We start from the raw sequence: 15,031 nt of genomic DNA on the forward strand, positions 1-15,031 counted from the left end.
CCTGTGGGAAGCTGTGCCCAGATCTAGGGGCTGTCCCTGCTGCTGTCACTGGCAGGGAGGCCAAGGAGGGGCTGGTTGGTGACTATTTCTCAGTGGCTGGGGACATGCCAGCTCGGTGGTGGTTCTACTCATGGTGAGGCCTGTGCCTCAGTTTCCCCCAGCAGAGCAAGGAGGGGGCAGTCAACTGGTGGGCAACCAGCTCAACCCCAGCTCACACAGCCCAGGGTCCAGCACTGCCTCGGGGGGCTCACACCAGCCCAGGGGCCAGCACTGGTACAGGAGGCTCACACCAGCCCAGGGTCCAGCACTGGCTCGGGGGGCTCACACCAGCCCAGGGGCCAGCACTGGTACAGGGGGCTCACACCAGCCCAGGGGCCAGCACTGGTACAGGGGGCTCACACCAGCCCAGGGGCTCACTCTGGCACAGGGGGCTCACTCTGGCACGGGGGGCTCACCATGATGGGTTTTCCTCTTGCAGATGCAGAGCAGAGCAGCAGCCCACGGACAGGCATCGGCTCGGACCAGGAGGACAGCAAACCCATCACGCTGGGTGAGCGCAGTGGGCAGGGGACATCGGACACCCCAACCTGTGCCTAGGCTCCCTGGCATGGCACCTGTGACACACAGTCCAGCCCCCGTGCTGCACCTCTGGTGTCCCCCAGCCCCAGCCTGCAGTGAGATGGGCATGGCCTCAGCCTCGTCCCACACCCAGCAGGGTCCCAGTGGGGCCACAGCCCCAGCTGCCGTGGCAGTCCTGTGGTGGGCCTGCAGCCCCCAGCCCTGCCAGCACTGTCAGCCAGAGGGAAATTGAGGCACTGAGCAGGTTCAGGGTGTGTTCAGCARAGGGGACCAGTTGGGGTGGTCTCTTGCTGGAGCAGGGAGTGGAGGCTGAGGAGGGGGACAGGTGGGGATTTAGGGGTGTTGGGGTGCCCTTGAACGTTGCCACAAGGCAGTGTGGGATGGGAGGGTGGTCCTGTCTCCCCCTCATCACTCCCTTCTTTCTCCCTCACAGATTCGACAGACTTCCAGGAAAGCTTCGTCACCTCGGGTGTGTTCAGTGTCACCGAGCTCATCCAGGTGTCCCGAAGTGAGTGTCACTGTGATGCCACAACCCATTCCCCCTGCTGCCTGGGCACGGCAGTGTCCCCACAGCTCCTTATCCCACAGAAGGCTGGGACTTCCCTTCCCTCAGCCCCCCTGACCCCCCTCTCTCCCCGCAGCGCCGGTGGTGACGGGCACGGGGCCAAACTTCTCCCTGGGGGAGCTGCAGGGCCACCTGGCCTACGACCTGAACCCCTCCAGCACCGGCATGAGGAGGACACTGCCCAGCACCTCGTCCAGCGGGTAGGTGCCACCGGGGCTGTGCTGGGGCTGCCAGATCCTGCCACGGGCTGGCACTCACCCATGACAAGCTGAGAGAGCTGGGGGTGCTCACCTGGACAAGAGAAGACTCTGGAGCCCCTTGCAGGGCCTAAAGGGGCTCCAGGAGAGCTGGAGAGGGACTGGGGCCAAGGGCTGGAGGGACAGGACACAGGGAATGGCTTCCCAGTGCCAGAGRGCAGGGATGGATGGGATATTGGGAAGGAATTGTTCCCTGGGAGGGTGGGGAGGCCCTGGCACAGGGTGCCCAGAGCAGCTGTGGCTGCCCCTGGATCCCTGGCAGTGCCCAAGGCCAGGCTGGACATTGGGGCTGGGAGCAGCCTGGGACAGTGGGAGGTGTCCCTGCCATGGCAGGGGTGGCACTGGATGGGCTTTGAGGTCCTTTCYAACCCACACTATTCCGTGATTCTTTGATCCTTTCCTGTCCCCAGGAGCAAACGGCACAAGTCAGGGTCCATGGAGGATGACATCGACACCAGCCCTGGGGGCGAGTACTACACCTCCTCCAACTCCCCCACCAGCAGCAGCCGCAACTGGACAGAAGACATGGAAGGGGGTAGGTGTCCCCTCCACACCAGTGCCCTCCCCCTGCCCCCRGGACACCCATCCTGCTCCCACCGCAGTCAGAGGCCCCTGTGACCATCCCGACAATGCCTGGGCCCCGGTGTCCCTCTGGCTCTCAGGTCATAGGACGCACTGGCTGTGGGGGCTGGAGTGCCACCCTCAAGACACCTAGAGGGGTGCTGCTTTTTTGGGGTCTATGGGGTTGCTGTCGACCCCTCTGATTTAGGCTCAGGCTCTCCATCGGTGCCCAGGTGTGTCTGTGGCACCCCTCCGCTCTGGGCAGGGCTCTGTGGGGTGTTCCTACCGGGCCCCCCCATTTCAGCACGGGCTCTCTCTATAGGGCCAGCTCAGCCTCCAGYTCCCCACAGACTCCCCCAGCCCCACACCAGCATCCCCCAGCCCCACAACACTGCGGACAGCTTTCTGGCAGGATGGTTTTTTTCCCTTTCCTGTCTAGACAGCCCCAATTAGCTGTTCATTAAGAAAAGGAGGGGCTGGGCTAATTAAAGCGATGCCGCAGGGCTGGCACAGCAGCTCCCACGCCCCGAGGTGCAGGCGAAGGAGCTGCTCCTCTTCCTCCTCCTTGGCTCTTCTCCTGCCTCCCCCAGCAGCTCCACAGCAGCCCCCCAGCCTTGCCAGAGCCTGGGGTTCCCCGGCTGGGGGGCTGGAGGCACCGATACTGTCGGAAGGAGGTTTGGGGGACGCAGGTCCGGCCCCAGGATTGTGTCCTGTGTGTGCAGGGAGTGTCCCATCCCACCCCGTGGGGCTGCTGCATGGGGCTCCCGGRGAGGGCACAGCCCCATCCCCAAAGTGGTGCACGGAGGCCGGAGGGAGCCCTGCCAGGGCATCTGTCTCTGCCAGTGGCCTGACCCCGGCTAGGGGTGAGGGCGGCTGCCGGGGGGGCTCAGCCGTGGCGGCAGTGGGGGCTTGGCAATCCTGTACGGGATGTTCTGGGAAATCCTCCTAACACCCGGCTGAGAATGGGCTAAACCCATTAGCGGGCCCGGGCCAAATGGCYGCGGCTAAAGCCACTGCGGCGGAGGATTAACATGCCTGCCAACCCCCCTGCTCAGCCCCGTGCCCCGGGCTGGCCTCGGGGACCCGAGCATCTCCTGCTTCCAGGGGTCTCCGGGGAGGTCACCCCCAGGCTGGCACCTCTCTGTCTCCCCGGGAGCTCCAGCAGCCCCCAGGCCCGTGTCCCAGGGGAGGGGCTGCAGGGTCACAGTGGCACCTGTGAGAGCTCCTGCTCCTGCCCCAGGGTGGGACACACACACAGAGCTGTGTGCCCGCATGCACACGCCTGCAGGAACACACACGTGTGCACATACCTGCATATACACACNGCAGGAACACACACGTGTGCACATACCTGCATATACACACGCACAGAGATGTGTGCCCACATGAACACGCCTGCAGGAACACACACGTGTGCACAGGTGTGCATGTACACACACACAGAGCTGTGTGCCCGCATGCACACACCTGCGTGAACACACACATGTGCACAGTTGTGCATGTACACACACACAGARCTGTGTGCSYRSATGCACACGCCTGCAGGAACACACACGTGTGCACAGGTGTGCATGTACACACACAMAGAACTGTGTGCGCAGATGCACATGCCTGYAGGAACACACACGTGTGCACAGGTGCACATGTACACACCACACAGGGGCACAGCCATGCTGTGCACCCATGCATGCACATTCGTGCCCACATGTGCGCACACACATGCACCCTGTGTGTGTGCACACTTGTACCCTCCAGAGGTGCCCACACATGTGCCCACAGGAGGGTGGGCACATGTACACACACGCATGCTCACTCTCCTGCGGGCACACACATACACATGTGTGTACACTCTTCTGCAGGTACACATGCATTCACACACAAGTGCCCACGCTCCTGTGGGCACATGCACACACACGCATGCCCACTCTCCTGTGGGCACACATACACACACACACACACACGTGTGTACACTCTTCTACAGGCACACACACACACACACACACACACACACACACGTGTGCCCACCCTTCCGCACAAGCACAGGTGTGTGTGAGCACACGCACACACCCACACCACGCCCCCTCCCCAGGCCCACCTGGACCCTGCGGTGCCCCTCACCCCCAGAATGAGCTCCCCAACACTTCAAAGAGCTGGCAGCAGCCGTGGGATTTGGGGTCCCATGGCCTGTCCTGACATTGCACCCCGTTTTCCCCAGGCATCTCCCCCACCGTGAAGAAGACAGAGATGGACAAGTCCCCCTTCAACAGCCCATCGCCCCAGGACTCCTCGCCCCGGCTGAGCAGCTTCACGCAGCACCACCGTCCCGTCATTGCCGTGCACAGTGGTGAGTGTCCTGCCAGGGARACTGAGGCACGGAGCAATTGCTGAGCAGCCAGGGGACTGTGGCAGCCACTAGCTAGTGACACAGGTGTGTGTCCCCTTTTGCTGTCACCTGCAGGTATCGCCCGAAGCCCGCACCCATCGTCTGCGCTGCATTTCCCCACCACCTCCATCCTTCCCCAGACGGCCTCCACCTACTTCCCGCACACGGCCATCCGGTACCCGCCTCATCTCAACCCGCAGGACCCGCTCAAAGATCTCGTCTCACTGGCCTGCGACCCGTCCAACCAGCAGCCCGGACCGGTAAGGACCCAGCCCCGTCCCCGCACCCATCGCTCGCCTCGCCGTGGGCACCGGGGGCCGCTGCCGCCCGTCTGCCCGACGAGAGTCCCCTGCAGCAGCCACTGCCGCCGTCACCTCTGCCGCCGCACGGTGGGGTTGGGTTGTTCCGGTGGTACCGAGGGGCGTTCGCCGGGGCTGCGCTCCGGCCGTGCCGTGCGTCAGTTCGGGAGCGCCTCTGCGCCTGTTCCGTGTCAGCACCGCGCGTCTCCGGCGATGGAGCTGCCGTGGCCCGGCTCGGCACGGGGCTCTGCGTGTGTCGGGGTGCTGGGGCTGAGCTGGGTACCAGATACCAGCAGGGTATCTGCCAGGCCAGGGCTGTGTGACCATCGCCCGGAGCCACCGTCTGCCAGTGTGTGCGGGAGAGTGATGGGCTCGGCGTGCCCCATCCATCTGCAGAGCCCGCCGGTGACCTGTCAGCTCCTCACTGTACCCATGTCCCCAGTGTCCTCACAGAGGTGGCAGAGCCACACTGCGCTGCTGAGAACCTTCCCTTTTTGCAGTACCCTGCACCCCACGCATCCAGCACCTCACAGACAGCATACAGTGCACCCCACAGACATGGGACCTCATGCACCCAGCACCCCACCGACAGCATACAATGCACCCCACAGACATGGGACCCCACGCACCCAGCACCCCACAGACACAGCATACAATGCACCCCACAGACGTGGGACTCCACGCTCCCAGCACCCCACAGACAGCATACAATGCACCCCACAGACATGGGTCCCCACGCACCCAGCATCCCACACCCCATTCACCCAGCACCCCACAGACACAGCATACAATGCACCCCACAGACATGGGACCCCACGCACCCAGCACCCCACAGCCACAATGCACCCCACAGACATGGGACCCATGCTCCCATCGCCAAACAACCTCTGCAACCAGCACCCTGCACATGCAGCACCCAGTGCATGCAGCACCCAAACCATCACCCCATACATCCAGCGTCTCCCACACCACCAGCACCCCATACACACCATGAAGGGCGCCCTTCATACCCAAAGCTGGGGTCTGGGGCTCTTCCTGCTTCCACACCCTCCCGTGCCCCACTCTGTGCTCCCAGATGCTGAGCTTTTGGAGAGCCCCTCTAACCTCTGCCCACCACTTGTCTGTGGCTCCTCACCAGCAAAGCCTGATGCCAGGGTGAGGGCATGGCCATTCTTCCCCTGTACAGGGGCTCWGTGCTGGGCTAATGGATACCGGGTTGGGAGCAGTCCATGGGTGGGTTGGACAGGGAGGACTGGTGCAGGAGTCTTTGGAAGCTCTGGGTGCCTCTACCCCTCTGAGGAGGCCCCCCTGTCACTGCCAGAGGGGTCCAGCGCCCCGGCTCCAGCGTGCGCCGCTGTAGGTTGTGACCCCCGTGGGGCATGGCCTCCACAGCCTCCCAAATCCCTCCTGTCCCGCCATCATATCCTGCCTGCTGCCAATGCCGACCGCTCAGGGCTGCTCTGAGACCCAACAAACTCACGTCCGMAGTGAGGGAACACCCCCTGTCTGTGCTGAGGGTGTCCCTGGGGCTCCCCGGCCATGCTGGTGTGCATGTGCGTCCTAATGGCTTGTGCTGTTTGTTTTTTGTCTGTGTTGTCCCCAGTTAAATGGAAGTGGTCAAGTGAAAGTGCCCAGCCACTACCTGCCCACGCAGATGCTGGCGCCGCCACCTCCCCCTGGCATGCCCCGCTTGGCCGTCTCTCCTGACACCAAATCTACCACGACAACTTCCGAGGGAGGGACGACCTCGCCGACATCACCCAGTAAGCACCCGCGGCGCCCACCCCGCTCCCCGGCCCGGCTGGCCCCCTCCTCTCGCAGCCCCCCAGGGTGTCCCCCCGTCCCGGTGCTGGGGGGATGTTGGCGGAGGTGGCCTCCCCGCAGCCGGGGAGAGGGTGGCAGCTGGCACGCCATGAGTTTGCTGGGTCTCAGGCAGGTCGGAGCGGACAGCGTTTCGGCAGGTGGCTGCTGTGGCCGCTGAGCCAGGGGGTCCCGTGCTGGTCCCATGGACCAACTCGAGCCCCGTGTTCCTCTGAGCAGGAGTGGAGCTGCAGCAGGGCTCCCCAAAGCAGTGTCCTGCCCAGAGCCTCGGTGTGGCCAGTGCTGSGGGAGGCTGTGGCCTCTCCGTGTCCGTAGTCTCACTGTGGTGGTGGCCGTGCTGCTGGGAATGGGGACCAGCTGGCACGTGGGTGGCACTGGGATGAGGGACAGTGTGCTGGTGCGCCATGTGGGCTGCCGTCCTCTTGCTGCCACGAGGGTCCCTGGTGCTGAGGACTCGGATCTCGTCAGGGATGTGGAGCAACACTGGTGCAAGGACTGTGTGCGTGTCCCTCAGAGCCCTTTGCAGGTGGCACCTGGCATCTTCATTAGCACCATGGCTGATGAGCTCTTTGTCCTCTGCTCCACCTCAGGGGCTGTCAGTGCCCCTGGAGGGTTTTGGGGTGCTAGGCCCAGCAGCTCAGACAGGCTGGTCACCCCGGACTGGTGCTGGGTGGAACACTGTGCCGTCGCCACACTCGGTGAGGGAGTTGTTCTGTTCCCATCCTGTGGTACCCATGGGTCATGGTACCCAAGTGGCTGCTGTGTCCCCACACCATCGAGCCCTGCCCAGGGCCACTGTCCCTGGGGAATGGGACATGGCTGATTGCCAGCGGCCTGGCCAGCTGGTRTGGAGGTCCTTTGGCATTGAGGAGCCAAAGCGTGGATGATCTGGAGGGGACAGTATGGRATGGCATGGGGTGGCCTGGCTGATCGCAGCCTTGGGGAGGAACGGGAGAGTGCAAGTTCCTGCAGGCTCAGGGAAGGATGTGTTGGGAGGACACTGGCTGTCCTCAAGGGGTGCAGGTGGCTCCAAGTCCCCCATTCCCCTTGGCAGCACCCTGAGCCCAGGAGCTCAGCAGGGCTGGAGGTCCCACTGCTGGACCCCCCGCTGAGCGATGGAGGTGGCAGCAGGGTGATGTKACCAAATGGATCTGGTGGCTCCCATCATTGTCGCCCCATGGCAGCTCAGCTACGGAAGCTGCAGTGCGGGCACAGCCAGGCACCGTCTGCGCCTGCACCCCTGGCACCTCGCCCCCAGCCCATCATCGCCCTGAAACCGCAGGCGGTACCGTCCGGGGGCTGCACCCCGGGGTGCAGCATCCCTGGGCTCTGCTCGCCTGCCATCAGGTCACAGCCAGGCCTTCCAGCACCAGGTGCCCGGGACCTCCGTCCCAGCAGTGCCAGGGAGAGGGCCGGGCCTGGCCCCGGGGGGGAYGACGGCAGTGCCACCCGCAGCCCCGTTAACGAGCTCTCGTTTGTTCCCCAGCCTACTCTGCACCAGGCACGCCCCCTGCGAACCGTTCCTTCGTGGGATTAGGACCAAGGGATCCTGGGAGTATCTATCAGGCACAGGTGAGAGCGGGGATGCTGCTGGGGGGATCCTCCTGCCCTCATCCCAGGCACCCTCGCCATGGCATCACCGTGGGCATGGCCAGTGCAGGCATCGCCATTGTGGCTGTCACTGATGTGACATTGCTGATGTGGTCGTCCCCACCACGGCATCCCTGCCATGGCATCRCTGCCATGGCATCGCTGCTGAAGGCATTGTCACCATGGCATAACTGCTGTGGGCCTTGCCACCATGGCATCACTGCCAAGACATTGCTGCCATGGCATCACTGCTGAGGGCATTGTCACCATGGGCATCACTGTCATGACATTGCTTCCGTGGACTGCTGTCATGTGTACTGCTCATGTGGGCATTGCTGTTGTGGGCATCACTGCTGTGGACATTGCCACCATGGCATCACTGCCGTGGACATTGCCACTGTGGCATCACTGCCATGGGGCATTGCTGCTGTGGATGTAGCCCCTGTGGCCATTGCTGCCATGGCCATCACTGCTGTGGCATTGCCACCATGTCTGAAGCCACAATGAGTGTCACCATAGCGTGGCATTGCCATGGGCATTGCCACCATCGGCGTGGCCATTGCAGGCATTGCTATTGCGGGCATCCCCGCCACAGCATCACTGCAGTGGCATCACTGCCATGGGCAATGCCACCATGAGCATCATCGCCATGGATGTCACCATTGTGGGGGTATTTCCATGTGCAATTCCACTGTGGACACCATCGGCATGGCATTGTGGCTCTGGCAGTGCCACTGCTGACTTGGCTGCCATGGGCATCACCGCCTTGGCATCGCTGCTGTGGCTCATGGGCATTGCTGCCATGGCATCCTCACCACGGGCACCCAGTGCCTGGGCCTGGGGCACTGCTGGTGGCTCAGGGCCACCATGAGTCGCCCATCGTAGAKGGAGGTCACTGCCATGCTCCAGTTGTGCCCTGTCTGGCACCACCTGCCACCATCCTGCCCAGGTGCTCACAGCCTCCCAAAGGAGGAGTGCCAGGGCCACGTGTCACTCTCTGTGGGCACCAGCTCTTACCCGGCCATGCCCGTGGCCACTCCAGCTGCAGCGGGAGCTTGCATGCGCCTTTTCAGGGCTTTCCATCAGTCCTGGATTCTGGAGCTGGCCCTGGCACTGCAGGCAGTGACACAGTGCCAGATCAGGGGTGGCAGTTCCTGGGTTCACTTGTGACATGAATGGTCTGSCCTCAGTATTCGCTGCAGGGGCAGCTGCAGTGGCTGGCAGGTGACATCGGTGACAGGACAGCGGCATTGGGGTGTGGACAATGCCGTATTGGGGCACCCTGGCTGGGGGGTACTCAGGGCTCAGGGTGCTGTGCTGTGCCGTGGTGTGGGCACTTGGGGGCTGTGAGGGGTGACACGGGCACCTGGGGATGCTGTGCTGTGCCAGGCTGTGAGATTTGGGGACCTTGAGCTGGGACACSCGAGGGTGCTGTGCCGTTCCAGAGGACAAACAATGGGGACCCGGCTCTGATCACAGCCTTCTCTCTGCCTCAGTTTCCCCAGTCCTGCACATGAGGTGGACACCTTAAGGGTGTTGTGTCCCTAAAGAGGAGACCTGGGGCAGCACTGGGAGAGCCTTGGAGGGGCAGGGGGCCAGTCTTTGTCCAGATATGAGGGTCACAGCCACTCACAGTCCCAGGACCCCCAGGGTCCCTGTGCATGGGTGTCCAGTCATGCTCTGGGAGGCTCCCCAGGGCTCAAGGATGCTCTGCCTGGGTAAACTGAGGCACGGGGAAGGAGGTGGTGTCCAGGGAGGGGCAGCTGAGACCTGCCACACTCTGGTCATGTATGGTGGGGCCTGGAAGGGTTAAGGGAAGCGGCGGCCCCGAGCTGTCTCGTTTCCAAAGGAAACCAGACATGAGGTAATCRGGAATGAACTTGAACTTGGGGCTGGGGGGGCAAACAAAGGGAGGGGTGGCAGGGGGCCACCCCACCGGGTCCCCCGGCCGTGCCACCCCTTACCTGTCCCCAGGTGGGACCATTCCTCGGGGAGAGTCGCCTTTGCCGTGGAGGTGCAGAGGGACCGGCCCCCGGGGGAACGCGGGGGTGTGGAGAACGGACAAACTCAGTGCAGGAGTGGGGACACCAACCCCGTGTGCCGAGCAGGGGACAGTGCGGGGACATCTGTCAGGGCGGGGGGACCGGCCGGGGACGGAGCGGCTCCGCGGGGCAGAGCACTAACTGCGGCCTCTCTCTTCTCTCCCGGCAGTCCTGGTACCTGGGATAACCGCCGCCGTGCCGCCCCTTCGCCTCCCTTCTCCTCTGCTTTAGGCACCCCCAGAGGAACATCCCCGTCCCCGAGCACCAGGCCCAGCCTTGCGGTGACGACGGAGAGCGCGGCCTCACGATGACGACGACGACGACAAGCAAAACCCACACCCGAAGGAAAGAGCGAGGAAAAGGAAGAAGGAAAAGGGTCAAACTGTTTAAAAAAGGAAAAAAACAAAAAACAAAACGACAACCCATCCCAGGAGGACCTTTCCCCCCACCCCGGCGATGCGCCACAAAACAAAGAAACAGAAAAAAAAAAAAAAAAAGAAAGAAAAAAACACTATTATTTACCCTGTCGGCCGGCGCCGCGCTGAGACCTGACACAAGTCGTGCCAGCAATGCCTCCCRGAGCGGCTGCAGGGCCGCGGCGCCGAGCCCCGCCGGCCGCTCGCCGGATATGCAAACGGCTTTGACTCTCTCGTTCTTGCCTCTATGTGAGTAGAAAACATCAAAACCTCCCCCGCCGACMCCCCCAGCCCCACGCAGACTCTCGGGGGGCCCCGGGACTGGGGTGGAGTGCGGCGGGGCGGGGTGGGGGAGCCCCTCCTGCCGCTGGAGCCCCGCGGACCGGGCGCACTCGCGGTCGCGGCGGGTGAWGCACCGTGCTGGGCAAGCGCCTCGGGGATGGGTGCTGCAGTGACGCGGTGGCACGGAGACGTGGTGGCACRGTGGCTCCAGCGGGTGGCACAGGAGGAGGGGGCTTGTGGCCACAGAGGGTGCACGGGCACGGCCAGAGATGGTCGCAGCGGCGGTGGCACCTCGGTTCCCACGGGGACGCGGTATCGGGACTCTCCCACCACGGCCCCAAACGTCACAGCAGTGGTGGCACCCTGATTCCAACGGGCACACGGCGTGGGGACTGTCGCAGCCCTGCCCCGATGGTTCCCAGGAGCCACCGTCGCGCTGGGGCACTGGTCACCGTCTCTCTGTTCGCCTTTCTCCCCCGAGCCTGCACCAACCCCGGCCCCGTGTGTTCCCACACGTGTCCCCGTCCCCCGGCGTGTCCCCGCACCCCGGGGCTCTGTGGGGCTGGGGAGGCGTGCGTCCGTGTGTTTGAGCTATGCATTCCTGTGGACAGGTACCAGGTGGGAGGCAGGAGAGGTGCGCTCGTGTTGCACATTTTGTAGGAAATGCACTTTTAAGAGGGAATCGTCAAAAAAAAAAAAAAAAAAAAAAAAAAAAAAAAAAAAAAAAAAAAAAAAAATAAAAAAAAAAAAAAAAAAAAAAAAAAAGAAAGAAAAAGAAGAAAAGAAAACAAAATCACAAAAAAGGAGGAAGAGGAGGCGGAGGAGGAGGTGGAGTCCCTGGCACTGGCTTGCCAGGACGACTCGTTTGGGGTTTTTGGGTTTGTTTTTTTTTTTTTTTTTTTTTTTTTTTGGATACAAAAGGATGGAGCAAAGAAGCCCCGAGGGAGGGCGAGGGCAGAGCCAGCCCCATGGAGCCCCCTGGAGTCCCCCGGAGCCCCCGGCCCCGCGTCAAGTGCCTGAACTGCGGCGGGGAGGGGTTCCAGCCCCCCCGGAGGAGCCCCTGGCCAAGGGCAGCACGGGAGGAAGCGCTCGGCCGTCCCCGTCCCATGCGGTGACAGTGTGGCCGGGAAGGGGACGCAGGGACGTGGCAGTGCCTTAGAGCAGAGGGACCCTCGCGACGGCCGAGGCGAGGAGGAGGAAGAGGACGAAGGTACCCGTTATCCCCAGTGAGATGAGGAGACTGCTCCCCGAAGGATCTCCGGCCCAGGGGACTCCCGAAGGGTGCTGATGGAGAGAAGCCACCGTGGGATGTCCAGGAGTTGGGGATGTCACCGAGGCCACCRCCGCCACCCKCCTGGCCCCCTCCCCTGGCACCCAGAACCGCCCCCAGGACCACCGGCATCGCATCCCCCATCCCAGTGGCCCCCACTTCCCCCCGCTTCCCACCCCCCTGGGACGGCGCAACGAGGCACCGGGGAAAGGGCTGACGCAGGAAATCCCGAGAGACAGAAAAATAATCAAAAAGGACAAGAAAAAAAGAAAACCAACACAAAAAAAAAAAAAAAGAAAAAAAAAAAAAAAAAAAAAAAAAGACAAATAAACTGCATGGTGCTTTAACAGGATCTGGTGACCTGGCTCAACCCAGCCGCGGCTGGCTGATGCTGTGCATGGCAGACTCTATTAACCGGCTCTACCTTCCCCTTCAGCAAAAGAGAAAAAAAAAGAGGAAAAAAAACAAAAAAAAATCTGTATAAAAGAAAAAAAAAAGCCGTAAAAAAAAACACACAAGAAAAAAAAATCCATGTTTTCCTAATTTGCACGAAATTTTATACCACATGATGTGCCTTGCCTTCGAAGCCTAAGTATTACTGGACCCGATATCAGTGCGAGGGAGTCGCTGCATGCCCGGGGCTCCCGGGGGGCCGGGGGGGCCGGGGGCCGCCGCCCCCCCCTCGCCTCCTGCATGGCTTCTTCTCGGCCGGAAAAGTCCCTTTTTCTCTCTATTCTTCTTCTTTTTTAACCGATTTTCCCCCTCAGAAACGTCTTCCAGTTGGTAATACCGATGCATCCTCTGCGCCAACACACCGGAATATGCAATAGCTGCGGGGGGGGCCGGCCGGGGGGGGCGGCCACCCCTTTGCTTTGCCTCTCTTTTCTTTGTTTTCCTTCCCTTTTGGGGGGTTTTTATTTGTTTTTTTCTGCTTCCAGCAACCAAAGGCAGCGAGGCGGGAGGCGGCAGGGACCCCCGGGCCACGGAACACTCGGGGGGACGCAGTGTCCGGGCGCGGCAGGACAGACGGGGATGTGCTGGGGTCCGTGCGGGGAGGAGCAGGGCTGGAGACCCGCAGGGCTGACCCTTATGGGGGGGCCACAGGGTCCCAACCCCCCTCAGAGGACCCCCCGCTTTTTAATTGGTTTTCAATGGGGCGCAGGGCCAGGAGGGCTGAGCCCAGCTGCTCTCGTGACAGGAATGGAACCGTGTGAATGTACTGTGCCCCCCCCGGGCTGGTGTCAGGGAGGGTCACAGACTCCCCCCAACCTCCACCCCATCGGCTTCATCCCCGGGGGTCCGGCAGGCGCAGCAGGGAATGGCAGGAGGTGCCTTCTCGCCGCCTCTCCTTGCTGTGCCCGCTGCCGAGCAGGGGCCCGACACCCCCAAAAACCCCAGAATTTGCCTTAAAACCCCAGCGTTCCGCCGGCCGGAGAGACCCACCCCATCCCCCCAACCTCCCTGAGGCTGAGGACTGACGCGGGTCGTGACACCGGTGGGTCGGTGGCACCGGCATCGCTGCTGCTCGGGCATGAAGAAACGTCGTCGTCAACAGAGGGTTTTTTTGTTTGTTTGTTTGTTTGTTCGTTTGTTTGGGTTTTGTTTTGTTTTGGGGGCTTTTTGTTGTTTTTTTGGGTTTTTTTTTTGTCCAAAAGTATTAGTTAGGGGTGGTSGCGTCCCGCCGGGTTTCGCCCACAGTTGAGGCTGGTTCGAGGGTCCCAGACCCTTGGGAGGAGCCTTGGGAGACGCTTCTTTATGCAAGGTGCAGTATTGATTTCTGCAAGGACAATGCAAGGCGGGAGCGGGGGCGGCGTCCAGCTGCGGGGGAAGGAATGAAAACTAGAATTTTTTTTAAAAAAAAAGAAAAAAAAAAAAAAAAAAAAAAAAAAAAAAAAAAAAAAAATAAAAAAAAAAAAAAAAAAAAAAAAAAAGGGGGGGGGGAGTTTAAGGCTGGAAAAGGCTCAGCTCAAAGCAAAAAATATATTAAAAAAAATAAAAAGCATTTTTCAGCGGTGACAGTGACAGCGGAGGGAGGGAGCGGGGGGCACCTGGGCAGCCCCTTGGGCCAACCCCGGGGAGGTGAGGGGCGCTGGCGCCCCTCGGGCCTGGGCCCCCCCGCCCCGAGGAAGCCCTGGAGCCCCCGTCCCCGCGGGGACACTACCGAGGCCGTCCCCTGCCCCCTTTTTGCTGCCTCCCCACCCCCTAGGCCGGCAGCACGTCCGGCCGGGCTGCGGCCGCAGCCCCCCAAAACCCGCCCTTGGCAAGAAAAGCACCTTAAACCATGTTAAAAAAGGCAAAAAAGAATCAACTCGGCGCCCCCCAGCCCGTAGGGGGGCAGCGGGGGGGCCGGGCCGGGGGCTTCCCCTTGGGGGACCGGGGAGCCCCCYGCGCCCCCGGGGTCTTTGCACTGCTCCCCCGACATCCCCCCGGGGCCGCACCCCCGGCTCAGCCCAAAGGGAATATGCAACACCTCCCCACTCCCTCCCCGGCAGGGGCACCACTCATTTTTATTATTTCTATTTTTTTAATCATTCTCCTTTTTTTTTTTTTTTTTTTATTTTTTTTTTATCCTCTGGCGGCCTCGATGGCCACGGTCGGGGTGAGAGCAAAGCCAGGGTGGGGGGGACACCCCATCCCTGCGGATGCTCCGGGGGGTCCTCCGCAGGATGGGGATATGAGGGGCTCCGCTCGACAATCACCGCAGGGGTTTCATGCACTACAGTCTCTCCTAGAGGGTTTTTAGTCGGGCTCGTCGGCTTAAAAAAGTTAATTAAAAATAGTCCTTGTGATCTATAAATAAAACAAATAACCTGTACATATATATATATATATATATATCTCCACATATATATATATGGGGCTGCAGGGCTGGGGGGGGCGCGGGCCCGTGGGCCCACACACAGTTAAGGTACTTCAACGCAAAGGAATATATATATATATATAATCCCCTATATATATATATATAT

The 15,031-nt window shown here is 61.5% G+C and overlaps 1 protein-coding gene across 8 annotated transcripts in view; it reads left to right on the forward strand.

Moving 5' to 3' along the window:
- Positions 1-13,996, forward strand: part of NFIC (nuclear factor I C) — a 43,561-nt gene extending 29,565 nt beyond the window's left edge. For 2 of the 8 annotated variants that reach the window (XM_057376900.1, XM_057376899.1), the window contains 9 exons: positions 479-550; positions 1,013-1,087; positions 1,221-1,344; positions 1,812-1,936; positions 4,178-4,306; positions 4,391-4,605; positions 6,248-6,407; positions 7,952-8,037; positions 10,267-13,996. In XM_057376900.1, coding sequence (XP_057232883.1) covers positions 479-550; positions 1,013-1,087; positions 1,221-1,344; positions 1,812-1,936; positions 4,178-4,306; positions 4,391-4,605; positions 6,248-6,407; positions 7,952-8,037; positions 10,267-10,284 — 1,004 coding nt within the window. In that variant the 3' untranslated portion in view covers positions 10,285-13,996. The remainder of the gene's footprint in view (positions 1-478; positions 551-1,012; positions 1,088-1,220; positions 1,345-1,811; positions 1,937-4,177; positions 4,307-4,390; positions 4,606-6,247; positions 6,408-7,951; positions 8,038-10,266) is intronic. The other 6 variants (XM_057376901.1, XM_057376903.1, XM_057376904.1 and 3 more) reach the window with 6 other exon arrangements.
- Positions 13,997-15,031: the final 1,035 nt, after the last annotated feature.

The sequence above is a fragment of the Malurus melanocephalus genome, unplaced genomic scaffold (assembly GCF_030028575.1).
Source record: "Malurus melanocephalus ecotype Western Australia unplaced genomic scaffold, MMel_1.1 scaffold_293, whole genome shotgun sequence".
Lineage (NCBI taxonomy): Eukaryota > Metazoa > Chordata > Aves > Passeriformes > Maluridae > Malurus > Malurus melanocephalus.